This window comes from Rissa tridactyla, chromosome W (assembly GCF_028500815.1).
Source record: "Rissa tridactyla isolate bRisTri1 chromosome W, bRisTri1.patW.cur.20221130, whole genome shotgun sequence".
In the NCBI taxonomy this organism is placed as follows: domain Eukaryota; kingdom Metazoa; phylum Chordata; class Aves; order Charadriiformes; family Laridae; genus Rissa; species Rissa tridactyla.
In genome coordinates, this window is record NC_071496.1 from 15,935,872 (window position 1) to 15,957,187 (window position 21,316).

A 21,316-nucleotide genomic window follows, 5' to 3' on the forward strand; every position below is an offset into this window, starting at 1 on the left:
TCCAGGTAGGGCCATTCTCCCTGGCTGCGGTGTAGAGCACATTTTTAACATCTTGTCCTGCCCGGACTGGCCCCAGGGCCACTGCATGGACTATTTCCTGTTTGATTTGTTCAAAAGCTTGTCGTTGCTCAGGACCCCATTTAAAATCATTCTTCTTCCGGGTTACTTGATACAGAGGGCTTACAATTTGACTGTAATCTGGGATATGCATTCTCCAAAAACCCACAATACCTAAGAAAGCCTGTGTTTCCTTTTTACTAGTTGGTGGAGACATAGCTGCTATTTTGTTGATCACATCCATTGGAATCTGACGGCGTCCATCTTGCCATTTTATTCCTAAAAACTGGATCTCCTGCGCAGGTCCCTTGACCTTACTTCGCTTTATAGCAAAACCAGCGTTCAGAAGGATTTGGACTATTTTACTCCCTTTCTCAAAAACTTCTTCTGCTGTGTTTCCCCATACAATGATGTCATCAATGTACTGCAGATGTTCTGGAGCTTCACCCTGTTCCAGTGCAGTCTGGATCAGTCCATGGCAAATGGTGGGGCTGTGTTTCCACCCCTGGGGCAGTCGATTCCAGGTGTATTGGATGCCCCTCCAAGTGAAAGCAAACTGTGGCCTGCACTCTGCTGCCAAAGGGATTGAGAAAAATGCATTCGCTATATCAATCGTGGCATACCACTTGGCTGCCTTGGACTCCAGTTCGTACTGGAGTTCTAGCATGTCCGGCACAGCAGCACTCAGCGGTGGCGTGACTTCATTCAGACCACGATAGTCTACAGTTAGCCTCCACTCTCCATTAGATTTTCGCACCGGCCATATGGGACTGTTAAAGGGTGAGCGAGTCTTGCTGATCACTCCTTGAACCTCTAGTTGACGAATCAGCTCATGGATGGGAATCAGAGAGTCTCGGTTAGTGCGATACTGCCGCCGATGCACCGTTGTGGTAGCAATCGGCACCTGTTGTTCTTTGACCCTCAACAACCCCACAACAGAAGAATCCTCCGAGAGACCAGGCAAGGCAGACAACTGTTTAACTTCCTCTGTCTCCAAAGCAGCTATGCCAAAGGCCCAGCGGTACCCTTTTGGGTCCTTAAAATACCCTCTCCTGAGGTAATCTATGCCAAGGATGCATGGAGCCTCTGGGCCAGTCACAATGGGATGCTTTTGCCACTCATTCCCAGTTAGGCTCACTTCTGCCTCCAGTACAGTCAACTCTTGGGATCCCCCTGTCACCCCAGAAATACAAATGGGTTCTGCCCCTCTATAGCTTGATGGTATTAAAGTACACTGCGCACCCGTGTCCACTAGAGCCTTATACTCCTGTGGGTCTGATGTGCCAGGCCATCGAATCCACACCGTCCAATAAACCCGGTTATCCCTTTCCTCCACCTGGCCGGAGGCAGGGCCCCCCTAATACTGGTCATAGTATCCATTACTCACTTCTTGCAGAAATGACTTGGAAGTTCCTTCAGGAGGATCAGAAGCAAGATCAAGCCTTCTGCTCTGTCTGGGGAACGGCCCGCTGGAAACTGGGGCGGCACTTTTCCTGGAGGGATCCCCTTTTGTGGTTGTCCTTCCTTGCAACTCCTGTACCCGTGTCCGCAGGATCGAAGTAGGTTGTCCGTCCCACTTCCTCATGTCCTCTCCGTGGTCCCGCAGGTAGAACCACAGGGTGCCTCGTGGTGTGTACCCTCTGTACTCTCTCTCTTGAGTGGGGAAATGCCTGCTTCTAATAGCTGAGATGCTGGCCCGTGCAGGTGGGGAGTAGGACATATTCTCTTCAAGTTGCTGGACCTTCCGCGACAGTTTCTCCACAGCTGAGACAAGGGGGGAAGAGAGACTTTCTTCATATCGCCGGAGCCGGCCAGCTACCTCATCCACCGTTGGTCCCTCTTCACCTTTCCATTCCATTACTGCCAGGGAGTTGGCATATGACGATGGTGCGCTCCGTACAAACTTCCGCCACATGGGCCTTGTGCATCGCACCTCATCAGGGTCTGTGGGTAAGTCTGCATTGTCCAAGTCATAATAAATCATCTCCCGCACGGCTAATTCTCTCAGGTACTGGATACCTCTTTCCATGGTAGTCCACTTGCTTGGCTGACATACAACATCCTCGCTGAAGGGGTACCTCTCCCTCACGCCTAACAGGAGTCGTTTCCAGAGGCTGAGGGCTTGGGTCTTTTTCCCGATCGCCTTGTCAATGCCGCCTTCCCTAGACAGGGATCCCAGCTGCCTGGCCTCCCTACCCTCTAATTCCAGGCTACTGGCCCCATTATCCCAGCACCGGAGCAGCCAGGTGACAATGTGCTCGCCTGAAAGTCGGCTAAAATCTTTTCGCATATCCCGCAGCTCACTCAAGGATAGGGATCGAGTAATTATCTCTGGTTCTGCCTCTTCCTCCTGCTCTCGTGATGGCCCTGGTTCATCATCATCTCTTACTAAGCGAACTGATTTCTTTGTGTACTTCTTCTTCTGTATGGGGGCAACTGATACTGGCATGGGTTGGTTCCCTGGTTCAGTGGCAGTGGCTACCACGGGGGTTGCAGTAGCCGCAGTGTCTGTCGCAAGGATTGCAGCAGCCGCAGGGGCCGCCGCAGGGGCCGCCGCAGGGGCTGCAGCAGCCGCAGGGGCCGCCGCAGGGGCCGCCGCAGGGGCTGCAGCAGCCGCAGGGGCCGCCGCAGGGGCCGCAGCAGGGGCTGCAGCAGCCGCAGGGGCCGCCGCAGGTCTGGTTTCCATCTCTTCCCCTTGAGGGTGCTGCATAATTCTGAGCAGTGCCTGGTAGATACTGGCCAGGGCCCAGCACAGCGCGGTGAGTTGTGCCTCTCTAGAATAGCCACAGCATTTTCCCTTCAAATATTCTACCACTTTATCAGGGTCCTGTAATTGTTCAGGGGTGAAGTCCCAGACCATTGGAGGTGAGTAGTTCTCTAGGTACCTGCCCATGCTCTCCCACATGCCATGCCACCCCTGACTATCCAGCCTCGGAGCAGATCTCCGGGTGGTAGTCTTAAATAGTCGCTTAACCCTAAACAAGACCTGGAACGTATTCAGGAGACATAGCACTACGAACACGCTAGTTTGAGTATCCCAAGGATATTCAAAATTCTCAAAAGCTGTCATACCTGACCCGAAGGAGAAAAGGGAGGCAGAAGGGCTGGGGAAATTATTAACAAATTCTGAGAGACGGTGTCCAATGTACGGACAGGACAGCAAAACCGCATAAACACCCCAAAATAGCCGTCTGAACAGTGATGTTATCATATCATAAACAGATATCACACAGGACAGCAGAATGATAATCCTCATCCCTGATCCAGACATGGTAAACAGCATCGCAGGGAGTACATAAGCCATATAGGAATTTATGTAACACAGCCATGAGAACAAACCAAGCAACATGATGACCAGTGACTACTTACCTAATAAAATAAATGCATACAAAAAAAAACCAAAACCGTTTTTTCCACGTTCTAGTTGGATTCTGTCGTTATCTCAACCCTTCGAGCCCCACGTTGGGCGCCAAAAAGGACTGCCGTGGTTTAGCCTCAGACGGCAACAAAGAACCACGTGTCGCTCGCTCGTGCCTTCCAAACACAGGAAGAATCGTAAGAAAAGGCAAGACTCTTGGGTTGAGACAAAGGCAGTTTAATAGAACAGCAAAGGGAACAGGCAAACAACAACAACACGGATAGGGGAATATACAAACGCGATTACGGAACCGCCGCTCCCCCTGCCGCTCGCCGCTCGCCGGCCGGACCCGGGCCGCCCCAGCCCGCTTTTAAGCAGCAACTTCCTGCCCCCTCCCCCGGCAGCTCAGGGTGGGCGTGGCTCACATGGCATGGAATACCAGGAAAAGTTAACCCTATCCCCACCGGAACCAGGACAGCTTGCTTGCTCTTTGTGTCTGTATGCGGTGGTTCAAATGTGCTATTTTGCTGCTGTGTTTAATTCTGATCCAGGCTGTGATTGAATGTATAGCTTCTTTACCTGCATACCTTGGGCATTATGTAATGGATTCTGTTACTACTTACACTAATTATATTTTGAATTTTACCATGCACATGTTTACTTCGCCCTTTACTTCCTATGCCAAATTGTCACCATCAGAGCCAGGAGAGGGATCTCCTTTGGATATCATGAATGACAGTTTCTTTCCTAAACCCATGCTTTTGGTGTTGATTTTCCTGCATGGGTTGCAGGGGTGGTTTTCCTTTAAATCTCGGTGCAGGAGTAGGTGTTGTACGATATGCACTGCCACTACTCGAACTCCATCGGCACAAGTACAAGTTGCCCCGGTGACCAGAAGGAAAAAGAGGAGGTCAGTAAGTTCCTCTGTCCCTTGTGATAAAGACCAAGTAAAGCCAGATAGCAGGGGGGAGGACTCTTCTGATGAAGATCAAGGAAAGAGTTCTTCTAAAGATGATAAGGGAGAGGCTCCTGCGTCAGCCCAGGAGGAGGAATCAGATACAGAGGTGATCATTAAATCCTTCTCTATGAAGGATCTGCAAAATAGGAGAAAGGATTTACCCGTAATGATGGTGAGACACTTGTCTCCTGGTTGCTCCGATGCTGGAATAATGGGGCTGATAGCATGGAGTTAGATGGTAGCGAAGCTAGGCAGTTGGGAAATCTGGCCAGAGAGGGCGGTATAGATAAAGCTCTTAGGAAAAAGTCACAGACTCTCAGTCTCTGGAGGCGACTCATATCAGCTGTAAAGGGCAGATATCCTTTTAAGGATGATATTGAATGCCGCCCGAGTAAATGGACCAGCATAGAGAAAGGTATTAAGTACCTGAGAGAAATGGCTGTGAAAGAGGTGATTTATGGTGACTGGGAAGTGAATGTAGATCCTGATGAAATGCCATGTAGACGACCTATGTTGCGAAAGTTTGTACAGAGTATATCATCAATATATTCCCATACCTTGTCAATGCTGATTTGGGGAGGATGTAATGATGATTCACTAACTGTAAATGAACTGGCTGGCAGAATGCGACAGTATGAAGACAGTCACTCTCATCCCCTCACTGTAGCAGCTGTGGAAAAATTAACTGATAAAACTGAGAAAATGATTGAGAAAACTGAGAAACTGTTTGATAAACTGTTTGATAAACTATCTAGGATGGAGGAGAGATCTTATTCTTCCCCTGCACAGACCCGTGTTGCAGCCATTAGGAGAAGACCCCCTCGTATGAGACCGACTCAGAGGAAACAGAACACACTATGAAATATCCTGTGGTTTTGCCTCTGTGACTATGGAGAAGACACAAGTAAGTGGGATAAAAGACCTACCTCGGCCCTACAGACACGACTAAATGAGTTGCAAGGTAACACAGATAGAAGAACAAATTCTTCCAGGAGGACTGCTGCTCCAGTCCGCAGGGGGCGATTCTCCGGTCCAGATAGAAACTCATCTACTAATTATAGACATTAGAGGTGCCCTGCCTCCATCCAGGAGGAGGAGAGGGACAACAGAGTTTATTGGACTGTGTGGATTCGATGGCCTGGCACATTAGAGCCACAAAAACGTACAGCCCTTGTGGACACTGTTGCACAGTGCACCCCATTGCCATCAAATCATAAAGGGACAGAATCTGTGACTATTTCTGGAGTGACAGGTGGGTCTCAAGAACTGACTGTACTGGAGGCCAAAGTGAGCCTAACTGGGAATAAATGGGAAAAGCACCCAATTGTGACTGGCCCAGATGCTCCGTACATCCTTGGCATAGACTTCCTCAAAAGAAGGTATTTCAAAGACCCAAAAGGGTGTTGGTGGGCTTTTGGTATAGCAGCTGTAGAGACTGAGGACATTACACAGCTGTCTACCTTACCTGGCCTTTCAGATGACCCTTCTGTGGTGGGACTGCTGAAGGTTGAAGAAGAGCAGGTGCCAATTGCTGCTGCCACAGTGCATCAATGACAGTATCGCACTAACTGAGACTCCCTGATTCCCATCCAGAACCTGATTCGTTGGCTAGAGACCCAAGGAGTGATCAGCAAGACTCACTCACCCTTTAACAGCCCTAGATGGCCAGTGCAGAAGTCTGACAGAGACTGGAGATTAACAGTAGACTTTGTGGCCTGAATGAAGTCACACCACCACTGAGTGCTGCTGTGCCAGACATGCTAGAACTCCAGTATGAACTGGAGTCAAAGGCAGCCAAGTGGTATGCTACAACTGACATTGCTAATGCCTTTTCCTCTATTCCTTTAACAGCAGATGCAGGCCACAGTTTGCGTTCACCTGGAGGGGTGTCCAGTACACCTGGAATCAACTGCCCCAGGGGTGGAACCACAGCCCTACTATTTGCCATGGACTGATCCAGACTGCACTGGAGAAGGGTGGAGCTCCAGAACACCTGCAATACATTGATGACATCATTGTGTGGGGAAACACAGCAGAAGAAGTTTTCAAGAAAGGTAAGAAAATAAACAAGACTCTTTTCAAAGCAGATATTGCTGTAAAAAGAGGTAAGGTCAAGGGGCCTGCATGAAACATCCTGTTCTTGGGGATGTCAAGATGGGCATTGCCATATCCCAATGGATGTGATTAACAAAATAACAGCTATGTCCCCACCTACTAACAAAAAGGAAACACAAGCCTTTTTAGGGGTTGTGGGTTTCTGGAGACTGCATATTCCAGGTTATAGTCAGATTGTGAAACCTCTCTATGAAGTGACTCAAAAGAAAAATGAGTTTACGTGAGGTCCTGAGCAACGACAGGCCTTTGAGCAAATTAAACAAGAGACTGTGCATGCAGTGGCACTTGGACCAGTCTGAACAGGACAGGACATTAAAAATGTGCTCTACACTGCAGCTGGGGACAATGGCTCTACCTGGAGCCTCTGGCAGAAAGCACCAGGGGAGACTCGAGGTCAACCTCTGGGATTCTGGAGTCGGGGATACAGAGGATCTGAAGCCAACTATGCCCCTACTGAGAAAGAGACCTTGGCAGCCTATGAAGGAGTTAGAGATGCTTCAGAGGTAATTGGTACTGAAGCCCAGCTCCTCCTGGCACCCTGATTACCAGTGCTGGGCTGGATGTTCAAGGGTGAAGTTCCTTCTGCTCATCATGCCACCGATGCTACCTGGAGTAAGTGGGTTGCCTTAATCACTCAGCGAGCTCGAATAGGAAACCCCAAACGTCCAGGAATCGTAGAAGTGATCACAAACTGGCCTGAAGGCAAAGACTTCACAATGCCACCTGAGGAGGTGGTGACCCGCGCTGAGGAGGCCCCACCATATAATGAACTCTCAGATAATGAGAAACGGTATGCTCTGTTCACTGATGGGTCTTGTCATATTGTAGAGAAACATAGAAAGTGGAAAGCTGCTGTATGGAGTCCTACATGATGAGTCGCAGAAGCTGCTGAAGGAGAAGGTGAATCGAGTCAATTTGCAGAGGTAAAAGCCATCCAGCTGGCCCTAGACATTGCTGAATGAGAAAAGTGGCCAATGCTCTATCTCTATACTGACTCATGGATGGTGGCAAATGCTCTGTGGGGATGGTTAAAGCAGTGGAAGCAGAGCAACTGGCAGCACAGAGGGAAATCCATCTGGGCTGCTGAATTGTGGCAAGATGTTGCTGACTGGCTAGGGAAACTAGTCGTAAAGGTCCACCATGTAGATGCCCGTATACCCATGAGTCAGGCCACTGAAGAATGTCAAAACAATCAGGAAGTAGATAAGGCTGCTAAGATTTTCCAGACAGATTTGGACTGGGAACATAAAGGTGAACTGTTTTTAGCTCGGTGGGCCCATGACACTTCAGGTCATCAAGGACGAGATGCAACATATAAATGGGCCCATGACCGAGGGATGGATTTAACCATGGACGCTATTGCGCAGGTTATCCACGACTGTGAAACATGCGCCGAAATCAAACAAGCTAAAAGGTTAAAACCTTTGTGGTACAGGGGACAATGGGTGAAATATTAGTATGGAGAGGCCTGGCAAATTGACTATATCACACTCCCTCAAACACGTCAGGGTAAGCGTTACGTGCTTACAATAGTGGAAGCAAGCACCGGATGGTTGGAAACCTATGCCGTACCCCATGCTACTGCCCAGAATACCATCCTGGGCCTTGAAAGGCAAGTCTTGTGGCGACATGATACTCCAGAAAGAATTGAGTCAGACAATGTGACTCATTTCAAAAACAGTCTTATAAGTACTTGGGCAAAAGAACATGGTATTGAGTGGGTATATCATATCATGCATTGGTGTGTAGGAAAATTGAATGATACAACGGACTATTGAAAACCACCCTGAAATCAATGGGGGGTTGTGTAAGGGATAATAGAGGATGATCCGAGTGGGACACAACGGAAAATTACTAGCTGAATCAAACCCAGTATACGTGCCGAGAAAAAAGGGAACTCAGCACTGTTGTTGCAAAAATATGTGCGTATCCATGAGAACCTGACCTTCAAAGAAGAAAACAACAAGAAGGGAGTGCAACAATGTGGTCGTGTATCAGAAACCTGCTGTTAGCAAAGCTGGATCATGAGTCTGGTGGGGCTCGCTGCATGCGCTGGCCACACGTGCAGCAACTTTAGCCTTTACTTTTCCACTCAATCCGGTGCAGGATATAAGGAGGCTGTCTCGGGGCGGGGAGAGACATGACTGCACTTTGAAGATACAGGGGACACCCTGAAGGCGCTGTGCCTACCTCCCTCTACCGTACTGTACCAATGTGGATCCTCGTTATCCTGCTGCTCAGCAGTGCTACTACAATCTTTGGGTGGGTAAGGCTCTCCTAAGTAACATTTGGGAACTTTGGGAAATGCTTAGCAAGGCTTCACAATAAAGCTGAGTTAACTTTTTTTGTTTTCGTGTGAGCTCTTGTTTGTACGTTGGAATGTCTTTAAAAGAACCCGTTAAAGGGGTGGAACCTTTAAATATAGGGACAAGCGTTGAGCACAAGCTACCTGGTTAGTTAACACCAGGGGATCCATCAGTCGAGCTGGTCCTGCTCAATCAGACCTTTTACATAATGTAGAAGGGGATAAGGTCCCTGTGGTGCATGAAAGGAATATGTAGGGAAAAACTGTTTGGGTTTTTCCCACTTCAGGCAAAGGCAAACCCATTCGTGGGAGTGTTTTTGCTCAGGGACCTGGATGTACTTGGTGTGTGATGCTGGAGAATGGAGAAATTCAATGTGTACCTGAAGGAAATGTAACCCTTGGTGAGAATACCCATTCTGAGCTGTATGATGTTAATTGTTACGTAATAGTAATAGTGTTCTGTGTTTTTCAGGATAACATAATGGTGATGAAACCTGAGCTAGGTTCATCAAGTGGTGTCCAGCAAACTCTTCAGGATGGACAAGCTACCTGTGGACACAGAATCATAGAATCATAGGGTTGGAAGGGACCTCTGGAGATCATCTAGTCCAACCCCCCTGACAGAGCAGGGTCACCTAGAGCAGGTTGCACAGGAACGCATCCAGGAGGGTTTTGAATGTCTCCAGAGTTAGAGACTCCACCACCTCTCTGGGCAGCCTGTTCCAGTGCTCTGCCACCCTCAAAGTAAAGAAGTTCCTCCTCATGTTTAGGTGGAACTTCCTATGCTCAAGTTTGTGCCCATTACCTCTTGTCCTGTCACTGGGCACCACTGAAAAGAGCCTGGCCCCATCCTCCTGACACCCACCCTTTAAGTATTTATAAGCAGTGATAAGGTCCCCCCTCAGCCGTCTATTTTTCCAGACTGAAGAGACCCAAATCCCTCAGCCTTTCTTCATAAGAGAGGTGTTCCAGTCCCCTAATCATCTTGGTAGCCCTTTGCTGTACCCTCTCCAGCAGTTCCCGGTCCTTCTTGAACCAGGGAGCCCAGAACTGGACACAGTACTCCAGATGCAGCCTCACCAAGGCAGAGTAGAGGGGGAGGATGACCTCCCTCGACCTGCTGGCCACACTCTTATTATTGCACCCCAGGATGCCCTTGGCCTTCTTGGCCACGAGGGCACATTGCTGCCTCATGGTCATCCTGTTGTCCACCAGGACTCCCAGGTCTCTTTCCACAGGGCTGCTCTCCAGCAGGTCAGCCCCCAACCTGTACTGGTGCATGGGGTTATTCCTCCCCAGGTGCAGCACCCTACACTTGCCCTTGTTGAATTTCACAAGGTTCCTCTCTGCCCAACTCTCCAGCCTGTCCAGGTCTCTCTGTCTGGCAGCACAGCCTTCCGGTGTGTCAGCCACCCCTCCCAGCTTTGTGTCATCAGCAAACTTGCTGAGGGTGCACTCTATCCCTTCATCCAGGTCATTGAAGAATATATTGAAGAGGACTGGACCCAGTACTGACCCCTGGGGAACACCACTTGTCACTGACCTCCAACTAGACTCTGTGCCCCTAATCACGACCCTCTGAGCTCTGTCTTTCAACCAGTTTTCAATCCACCCCACTGTCCATTCATCTAACCCACTCTTCCCAAGCTTCCCTATGAGGATGCTGTGGGAGACTGTGTCAAAAGACTTGCTTAAGTCAAGGTACACCACATCTACTGCCCTCCCCTCATCTATCCATCCAGTCATGCCATCATAGAAGGCTATCAGATTAGTCAGGCATGATTTCCCCTTGGTGAATCCATGTTGAGTACTTCTAATAGCTTTCTTTTCCTCCACATGCTTTGAGATGACGCCCAGAACGAGCTGTTCCATCATCTTTCCAGGGATGGAGGTGAGGCTGACCAGCCTGTAGTTCACCGGGTCTTCCTTCTTGCCCTTTTTGAAGACTGGAGTGACATTGGCCTTCCTCCAGTCCTCAGGCACCTCCCCTGCTCTCCAGGACCTTTCAAAGATGATGGAGAGTGGCCCAGCAATGACTTCTGCCAGCTCCCTCAGCACTCGTGTGTGCATCCCATCAGGACCCATGGACTTGTGGATATCCAGTTGACTTAATTGATCTCTCACTTGATCCTCCTCAACCCAAGGGAAGACGTCTTCTTTCCCCATTAATTCCCCCAATGCCTGGGACTCCTGAGGGCTGGCCCGAGCAGTAAAGACCGAAGCAAAGAAGGCATTCAGTAACTCTGCCTTCTCGGCATCCTCCGTCACCATGGCTCCTGTCTCATTCAACAGTGGGCCCACAACTTCTCTGGTCTTCCTTTTGCCTCCAATATACTTGTGGAAGCCCTTTCTGTTGAGCTTGACATCCCTAGCCAGGTTTAATTCCAAGGAGGCCTTGGCTTTCCTTCTTTCATCACTGCACACTCTGGCAGCATTCTTGTAATCCTCCCAAGGGGTCAGTCCCTTCTTCCACTTACTGTAAACTTCCTTCTTCCACTTGAGCTTTTTCAGAAGCTCCCTGCTCAACCATGCAGGTCTCCTGCGTCCCTTGGCCGATTTCTTTCTCTTAGGGATGCACCCATCCTGAGCTTGGAGGAAATGGTCTTTGAATACCAACCAGCTTTCTTGAGCCCCTTTGCCTTCCAGAGCCCTAGCCCACCGGATCTCTCCAAGCAGTTTCTTGAAGAGGTCAAAGTTAGCCCTCCTGAAGTCCAAGGTTGTAATTTTACTTCTTGTTGTTTTGTGCGTAGTACCCATTATCCTGAACTCTATCTTCTCATGATCACTACAGCCTAGGGTGCCCCCAACCTTAATGTCCTCCACCAGTCCCTCTGTGTTTGTCAGTACCAGGTCCAGGAGCACTCCTCTCCTTGTTGGCTCCTCCACCACCTGTGTCAAAAAGTTATCATCAATGCACTGGAGGAGCCTCCTGGACTCTGCATACCTGGCTGTGTGGTCTTCCCAGCAGATATTGGGGTGATTGTAGTCCCCCATGAGAACCAAGGCCTGTGATTGGGAGGCTGCCTTCAGCTGTCTGTAGAAAGCCTCATCAGCTTCCCCATCCTGATCAGGTGGCCTGTAATAAACACCCACAACAGTGTCCCTCATATTAGCCTGCCCCTTAATCCTTACCCAGAAGCTGTCAACCCTCTCTTCATCTGCCCCTAGTGAGAGCTCAATACATTCCAAATGCTCTCTCACATAGATGGACCACAATGAATTTTAAATCATCTTTTCTGCCCTGAGAATGTGCTATGATAGATGAAAACCTGCAATTATGAACTAAATGAACTTAATGAACTTTGGTGTAAAAAGATAAATCATAAGTGAGAGATCTATGTATGTATTTGATGGAAAAGAAGTGACAGTAATCTGAGCACGACGCAAATGGTATGGAATAAGGGGTGGAATATCCTGGTCTGAGGACAAACTTCGCTGTTTTGCCCCGTTAGAGGGTCGGAAGCAGAAAAGCATAGAGGGGTCCTACCTGCAGGGAGGAGTGGACAGAACAGGTGACCTAAAACTGACCAACAGGGTATTCCATCCCATATGCATCATGCTCAGTATAAAAGCTGAGGGATCAAAAGGTCAAGTCTCTTTCTTCAGTGGCCGATGTCCAAGGAGGACCCTGTCTGTTCGTCTGCCTTTGATCCTGATATGAGCATTCCTGACTCCAGATCCGGAATTCAGCTCCTGTCCATCGCTGACTCCAGTCTGGGACTTTCCCTGTGCCTGTTGGCGATGCGATCGTCATCCTGGGAGCTGGACACCATTTTGTATATATTGTATACTTTTTTATTATTATTTTTATTATTCTATTATTATTTACTATTTCCTTATTTATTATTATTTTCATTAAAGTAGATTAGTTCTTTTTCTAAACTTGTAAATCTCCTTATCTCTTCCTCTCCTCTCTAAGGAGAGATGGGGGGGAGGGCCATCTGTCATTCTGATTGGCCAATCCGGCCAAACCACGACAGTGGTGATGAAGCCACAACACATAGTCCAAGGGGGATCAAAACAGACTTCAGGGCCTTGGGATGGTTGGAAAGGAAACCTGGAGCACAGGCTATTTTTTCCTCTCTCCTTCCAGTTGTGGGCAGCGACATTGGAAGAAACAGACAAGCCCAGTCTATTAATATGTGGCTCCATGGCTGGTGTCACCACACAATTTTGGGTTTTTCAATAATGGGATGGTCTACACGGCACCAGGCTTGCTGGTGTCAGATGGGGTTCTCCTTTCTGAAAGGGGTAAGAGTCTTTGCTCACAAGCTAACTGGGCTCACTAGAGCTTTAAACTAGGATTGAAGAGGGAGGGGGATAATATCAGGCTTGCCCATGACAAGGTGTGGATGACACGCCAAGGTTAGAGGGACGGGGTGCTAGTGAGGACCCTCAGACTGTTGCTCTGAGACATGCTGGCTACACTGCAACACGCTTGAAGTCTTACAGAGCGGTGCCAGGGGCTCCTGAGGTAATAGGAGCCAAGAGGAAAACACCAGTGAAATACCCCAAAGGAATTAAGGGGTGTTCCTCTAAGAAGGTGACACAGCCAACAGCCCAGCTGAAGTGCCTCTACACCAATGCATGCAGCATGGGCAACAGACAGGAGGAGCTGGAAGCCACCGTGCTGCTAGAAAGCTACGACCTAGTTGCCATTACTGAAACCTGGTGGGACGAATCCCATGACTGGAGTGTGGCTATCGATGTCTACGGGCTGTTCAGAAGGGAGAGGTGAGGAAGGAGGGGCAGAGGCATTGCCCTCTACATCAAGAAATGGATGGAGTATGAAGAGCTGTCTCTGAAGAATAGCCATGAGCAGGTTGAAAGCCTATGAGTAAGTATAAGAGACCGAGGCAACAAAGGGAACCATCCTGACATCTGCTGGAAAAGTAGGACAGCAAGCTGTAGGCAATCCAGGAGACTCTTGGAGTGCGTTGAAGATAACTTCTTAAGCCAGGTAATAGACAGCCCCACCAGAGGGGATACAATATTGGACCTGATGGTCACCAATGGAAGTGAGCTAATTGGTGACGTCAAGATTGGAGGCAGCCTGGGCTGCAGCGATCATGCACTGTTGGAGTTCGCAGGGAATATAATAAAGTTAGCTGACCTTGGCTGTTATAGCAATAAGTATAAGCAGGAGCCTCTCTGCATACCGTTCCTTAGTATTAACTATAAACATCAGGCCTTTTCTCTGCTAGAAGCTGACATTGAAAAATATGCTGTTAATTTCAGAGAGTTAGAAGAGGCTTAACTGAAAAGTAAAATTACTGAAAAGAAAATTGGTTCTGTTTCACCTCAAACCAGGACATGGTTTCAGCTAGGACAGAGTTAATTTTCTTCCTACTAGCTGCTGTGTTTTGGATTTAGTATGAGAATAACGTTGATAACACATATTGGTTTAGTTGTTGCTAAATAATTCTTATATTAAGTCAAGGACTTTTTTCAGCTTCCCATAGAAGCTGAGAGGGACCATAAATAGGACAAGCTGGCCAAAGGAATATTCCATACCATAGGTGTCATGCTTGGTATATAAATGAGGGTTTGCCAGGGGACCGAAATCCGCGATCACTGCTCAGGACAGACTGGGCAATCGATCATCGGGTGGTGAGCAATTGTATTGCATCACTCTTTTTGTATATTCTTTCACCATTATTATTATTTTCTCTTCCATTACTGTTCTATTAAACTGTCTTTATCTCAACCTGGGAGGTTTTTTTTCCTTTTTCTCCCTCTTCTCTCTACCCTACTGGAGGTGGGTGGGGAGTGAGTGAACGGCTGCATGGTCCTAGTTCTGGCTGGGGTTAAACCAGAACAATTAGGCACTTCAGAAATGCTGGAGAGATGCAGCCTTTGCCCCAAAGAGCTTGCAGTCTGTAGAACAAGACTCATTCTTCCTATTCTCCATTGGACAAAGTTTAGAAATTAACTTTAATACAGCAAATATTAACAAAGTCCTCACAAAGTGATGAGTGGATGAATACCATACTTTGACCACATTGAAACTCAAAAGATACTTTTAAAAACTTGTCTTCAATATAACAGAAAACAATAACAGTTCAAATGAAGTATAGGTATATTAGCTAATGCTTACTATCTAGACACTATTGACATCTGACTTTTTGGAAGAATTTAAGAATTTGTGAGCTAAGTCATGGGGAGAAAAAGAAAAGCAATTTAGAAATAGTAATATAGGGAGATGGACTGCAAATACTTTATTTACATGAGAAATGCTGCTTTAGTGATTGTGAATCCTACTGCACTTGGTTAAATGAATGACTGGCGTGCAAGAAAAGGACATAATACTTCTAATCCTCACTCCCTGAAAAAGATCTTATCTTAAACCAACTAAGCAGCTGCGCTTCATCTATTTTAGTTCTGTTGAAAGAAATGAGATTACTCAGGATAACGTTAGGAAAATCTTATTCCCTAACTATTGAACCAATTAGTCTTTATAGTATGGAATTGTATGAACTTTCTTAAGAGAGACATATATAGTTTACATTGTATACTGCACAGTCAAGCTTAAGTAAGCATGACTAAAGGACCCCAGCTCATTGCAAGTAGAAGGACAGCCCCCACCCTAAAGAATAAAGGATACCCCTGGATTACTGAGATATAACACCAGCATCCTAGCCCCTCTAACATCTCTGTGAAACCCTCCCATTATCTGGCATCATAGATAAGGAACTGTAGCAAGACTGACTCTAGGGATGTTTAGATCAAGAAAGAAGCAGATGGATGATAATGCCATAGAATTATAGTTGCTTTGCAAAACAGCAGTGTGTGTTATGTAGCGATTGGTCAAATCATGTTGTACCTGAATGTTTGAAACATATAAGAACCATGCGTAAAACCGCATTTGGGGTGCCCCAATTTGAATGGGACACCTCATGTGCACGAATAAAAGAATTACTCTTGTAATTCTATACTTTGCATCCTAGCTTCTCTCCTCGGTTGGCACAGGCCAGTTTCAAAATTTTTGTGACAATAACAGCCATATGTGGATGAGATTCCTAAAATACAAATATTTGGGGACATAGACTTTGTGTTCTATGAGAAGGAAGACTTTGTTGGATTTAAACAGAAATGACCAGCTTTATTAAACTATTTTATCACAATAACAATTTCAAATCACAGCTACCAGCAAACATCCAGTTTTTCAACTTATCTAGATGCCCTAATGTGGTGCACCTACAGCTGTCTCCTTTCATAGGAAGGGAAGGGAAACTAAAAGCCAGGCAAGTTACATGTAGTGATGTACTGTTAATGATGTAACTCAATTGATGGGGGAATTTACATCTACAGGTTTACTCATACCAGACAAGTCAATCCCAGCCAGGCCTAGGCAGGTACACAGCCACCCCAGTGCTTCCACTGAGCCCACCCCGGGCAAGGCCCAAAAGAAGTTACTCCGCAGGCGCACAACCCCCCCCCCCGCGACGGAGCCCGCAGGCCCAAGGACAGGCAGCCTTCAACGGGCACGGGCATTCGCATTCACAACCCTCTCCCCCTATTTCTCCGTTCCCATCTTGCCCTATGAGGAGAAACTGCGGAGGACGGGCGGGAGAAGACAGACACACACGACCCCGACAACGCGAGAGGCTGACACCTCCCACATTCCAACCGCGGCGATACTCGCCCACAACAGCAGGGAGAAAACGAGCTGCAGCGATGCAGGCGCGCACACTACCCTTTTTTCCCCCCTTCCTAGCTTTTCCAATCACGTGGCGCGAGGAGGCGGGGATCGGGGTATCACGTGAGAGCAGGAGGCTGGGGCTGGTGACCTAGGCTGTAGAGGAAGATGGCGGCGAAGGGAGAGTTTCCGCTATTAGTGGATGTACGGTCTGTTGACTTCGGGATGCTGGAGGATGGCAAGAATGTCTTTGCTAGCCCTGTGTCCGCTTTGGAGGTGAGAGCCCGTCCGTCCTGTAGCCGCCCTCTCTCCTTCCCTGGCGCAGTCTATTACTGCGGGGCCCGTCTGTTGCTCAGATCCCTGCGGTGGAGCGTGACTGTGCCGGCGCCCATCGGGCTCTCCTTGACTACCGGGGGTCCCTTTCCACCCTCATCTCGGCCTCGAGCTGCGGCCCTCGCCGCTGTCTTCTCTGGGAGCGGCGGCTCCTTGGTCTTTGCATTTTGGTAGGGAGAGTCGCCTCGCCAGGGGCCCTCTGGGCCCCTCAGCCCCGCATGGACTCAGTCGTTCCCCTGAATGAAGTCTTTCTCCTGTCAAAAAAAACCTCACGGAAAAGTCTTTCTCCAAGTATCACACCTGCAGTTGTTCAGAGAAATCAAGAGTCTAAAAATATATTGTGAATATATCTATAAACCACTCTTGCTTTCCATGCCAGGAGTCTAGAAAAATCACTGCAACTGAACGTGTAAATACTTCTTGGTTCTGAAAAATGCTCATGTGTTCATTAAAGTGGGAGCTTTTTTCTAAGTTGTGGCAATGTTTCATCTGTGCTAGTCTCTTATAGAAAAACTTTGTTCTCCCTGTACACAGTTATCTATTTAAAAATAAAATTGTTTGTGTTCCTCTTTTCCTTAAGTTTCCTGTCCCTAACCTTTACAGTCATAGGATCAGTGTGTATTTTTTTGTTTTGCTCTGACTGTTGCCTGTCCTTAAAAAGGTCAGTAAGTAAAGAGGCACTTAAATGTGTTTTTTAAAGATGCTTGCCTTCTCTGATGTAGCTTAAAATGTTTTGTTTATTTATTTTCTTCTTATAGATAATCTGTGCAATGCTACAGAAAAAAATCTGTGGAAAAATACTGTGAAGGAATAACAAATGATGTTATTTGTGAACCTGCAGATGTCAAGAACTATTTTAATAGGCTTCTGTACATCTGTATGTGGTACAGTGTGTATTATTGGAGTCTTGTTTTGTACTTTCAGAAAAACTGCAGTAAAACATAATTTCTTTATTGATGTGCTCTTGAATTAAATCCACAAGAGATATGATAGAATTAATGCCTAAACCACAGTCTAACGATGAAAAGTCCTCATCTTAATAGTTAAAAATAGTTACTGAAAACTTCTATAGCAGGAAAAACTGGTGAAGAAATGCACTTTCACTGTATTGAGTGGTTTGGTTGACAGTTCTGTTGTGCTGCTTTGTTTTTGTAGTCAGTTTATTTGGAAGAAAATAGTTAAGTAGCAAAGGGAAGCCTCATTGCTTAAAGAGAAACTTTGAAGACAAAGAGAGAGCTTTTTGACTTTTAATCAACTAGAATGCTTAGGAAAGAACCCTGCTCTTGTGAATTTCTAGCAAATTTGGAAGGAAGAGATCATAGAAGGTTGAGTTTGAACTTCTCCCTAGCTTAAAGCTAGATTGGTTCAAGCGTACAGGGCACCTTAGTCTAGAGAAGAATGATTATGTCATGGTGTGGGTCTAATTAAATTTATGTATTAGAGCATTGTCGTAGTGGTGTTGTAGTCCTATAATATTCATGAAGTAGTTGTTTTTAAATGTCAGTGGCAGCTGACTTGACCCTGATCATATGTTTGCTGATTAGAAAGGAGAGCATGGCAGGTGACAGTGAGGTCCAAAGCCAATTTTTGTGAAGGTTATGATGCTTTGAGAGGGTTCCTAACTGTTTTAATCTTGGAGCTGTACCCTTGCTTTTTGCGTGATTAATTTCTGTTCCTGCCTCTCTCCTTTTTTTGCCTCTCTCCCTTTTTTTCTTTCTTTTTGCACTTCACAGAAGACATGCTGTTCTGTTTTTTACCTATAATTTGGCTAAGATAAGCAGTGGAAAAGCTGTAAGATTGCTAATAATTCTTCCAAATAGCTTCAGTGTTAGCATTTTTTTTATAAGAGGAGATTTTGTTAACCCACCTAATTTTGTTCCAACAAAATATAAATTTCATATATAGTGTTAACAATAAAAATAAATTAAAAATTGAAATTTCTTATGGCTGCAAGCAGCTGTGTATTGTTTGAATGGAGTTAACTTGTTCACTTAATCTCTGAAAAACTGGTATGGAGTGCTTGGACGCTTTTTTTCTACATAGAAAAAAATTACTAAACAAAATCTAAATATAAGCCTTTCCAAAAGGACCTTCATAATCTAACTACATTCAGAATGCTAACAAACTTATTCTAGATATTTCTGTAGCAATTTTTCATGTAAATTAAACTTGAGGAAATTGGTATTATTTTTTTTTTTCTGACAGAAATTAAAAGAGCTGCTGACTAGGTTGTATCCTTTGTTTATTGTTATCCCACTAGGAGTAGGAAATGGAAATAGCTGACTGGGCTTCCTTTCTGTACATCTTGCTTTTTTTCTTTGCAATGAAAGAATGTTTATTGCAATACTTATATACTGATATGTGACAACTGGTTCTCTGCTATTTCACTTTTTTTTTTTTTTTTTTTTAACAGTCAAGTCCTTCATCTCCAGAGCCAGCAAGTCTTCCTGCAGAAGACCTCAGCACAAACTCTAATGGTCCAAAGCCAACAGAAGTCATGCCAGATGATGATAGAGAAGACCTCTTTGCTGGTAACTGCTTTTTTTTCTTCTAATGTGGCTGCATAGACTCTTTTCCTCTTGGACTTAAAGGGGTGTGCTTTTGTGAGGAGGAGGAAAACCTTTTAATGCTGTAAAAGGTAATTTCCATGTCTGTAAGGAAATATGAAGCAGTACCCTTGCAATGGAAACTCTGATTTTAAGCTTAAGCAATTTAATATTGTTGTAAATCTTAACTATTGTTCAACCTGTTGAAGATATACTTTCTGGAAAATTTATTAAGTAATGTTTTCCTTTGGATATTAGGAGTATCACTAGTCTTTGTCAATTATTCTTTATTGGATTCAATGATCACCTATTTAATTGAAGTCCTGTGATCTTCTGCAATATACTGTCAAATTTATGATCTTGAAATAATTTGCAAGAAAAGTGACATACGATAAAAGGAAAAACAGCTGACGTTCTTTGCGCAAAGTTTGTTCTACTGTTATTAACACATCTAGCTACTGGTTGAATATTGTAAAACTGTTTTGAAGTGTAGCCTTTTCTTTTTGAACTGCAAGTAGAAGACTTAATCTTGGTTATTAGAGAAAATAAAGTGATATGTGACTTCTCTTTAGGGGTAGATGAGTCCTGTTTAAATTTTTGTAGTAAATTAAAATAGGGGATTTTTTTTCACCAAGTTTGTGTGTTGTCGTCTAAGCAGTAAACACTTTATTACACTCTTGACAATACATATTTTTGTAAAAGAAATATTAAGAATTACATACTGAAGGAATGGCATTTTGAGAAGCTTATTCGATAGAAAAGTTAAATTTAAATGTCTTAAGATCTTGACAGTGATGCATAGGATTTTTTTCTTGTGGGACTCTAGCTTTAGTTAAGTTTGATTACTAAATACAGGTTTCTCTGATATGTACTGTCACTGCATAGTGTGGCAGTGTTAGCTAGTTAATAAATTGTTCTGCTGATGGTAATATAGCATGTCTTGTTATGTAATAATATTCAACTTCATGTGTGTGTAAAAACATGAGGCAAGTCCTTTTTTCCAGTCATGAAGACTGATAATTCAGATCATATTGTAAGCTGGAGGGTATATCTTCTTATTAAAAGACTTTTTTATTATAATAAAAACATGAGAAACTGACATATGGGATCAGTCCTGGCATTTCACTAGTGTAAGACTTGGTCTCTAATATTTGACAGTACTGGACTTTTTAGAGAGAGATGTATGAAAGTTTTGATAAGTAATCAGTCAATTACACTTATTTTTAATCCTTGGTCAGTCACTACTTTGATGTTGGTTTTCTACAGTCTGTTTTTCCTAACATGGATTATGGTTGCTGTCACCAGGTGTAGGAGCATTTACTATTCAAGAAAGGAGATGTAATGTTTAGAACGTATTGTGTGTTGAAAGATGGTTTTAAATGCTTCTTCTCAATGCTAACACTTTTCCTATTAGTGAGTCATTTGGCAGTCTTCTTTGAATACACTCCTTATCTTTGTACCCTGATGTAATTATTTTTGAATAAAGTTTATAGCATTTAGTTCTTGGCTGCTTTATATAGATAAGTGTATACATGTGCCGATTACCTTTGTTCTCAACTTATCAAACTTATATTTGCATATATTTGAACTTACATTCTAACAGTGTCATAAGAAAATCTATTGATTATTTTGCAAACTCTCTAAAATAGTCTTAAGAGAAATGGAGAATAATTAAGAAGTCAGTGATAATCCTAGTAGTTTTGTATTTATATTACCTGATCTTATCACCTACAAAGACTTTGAACACTTTACTAGTACAAGAAAGCTTTATTTTTAATTTGGTTATATAGCTTCAGTATATAAAGCCAGCTTTTTGTAGCTGTATCTATTCAGAATAGATATTTTAGGAAAGCAGATTCTCCTTTAGCTGGAAAATATTAAATTAAGAAAAAAGGTGGCTGGACTAAATATTGATGGGATCCAGACAGAAGTAACATGTTATCAGCCAGATTGTTGCAAGTGAATGGAACACTGAGAAAAGACAGAGAAATGATTTAATGAGTTT

At 45.1% G+C, this 21,316-nt stretch overlaps 1 protein-coding gene across 2 annotated transcripts in view; it reads left to right on the forward strand.

Moving 5' to 3' along the window:
* Window positions 1-16,589: 16,589 nt before the first annotated feature.
* The window catches only part of LOC128901935 (sorting nexin-2-like), a 62,009-nt gene continuing 57,282 nt past the window's right edge, over window positions 16,590-21,316 (forward strand). For both annotated transcript variants that reach the window (XM_054184085.1, XM_054184086.1), the window contains exons 1-2: window positions 16,590-16,708; window positions 19,179-19,296. In XM_054184085.1, the coding sequence (XP_054040060.1) occupies window positions 16,601-16,708; window positions 19,179-19,296 (226 nt within the window). In that variant the 5' untranslated portion in view covers window positions 16,590-16,600. The remainder of the gene's footprint in view (window positions 16,709-19,178; window positions 19,297-21,316) is intronic.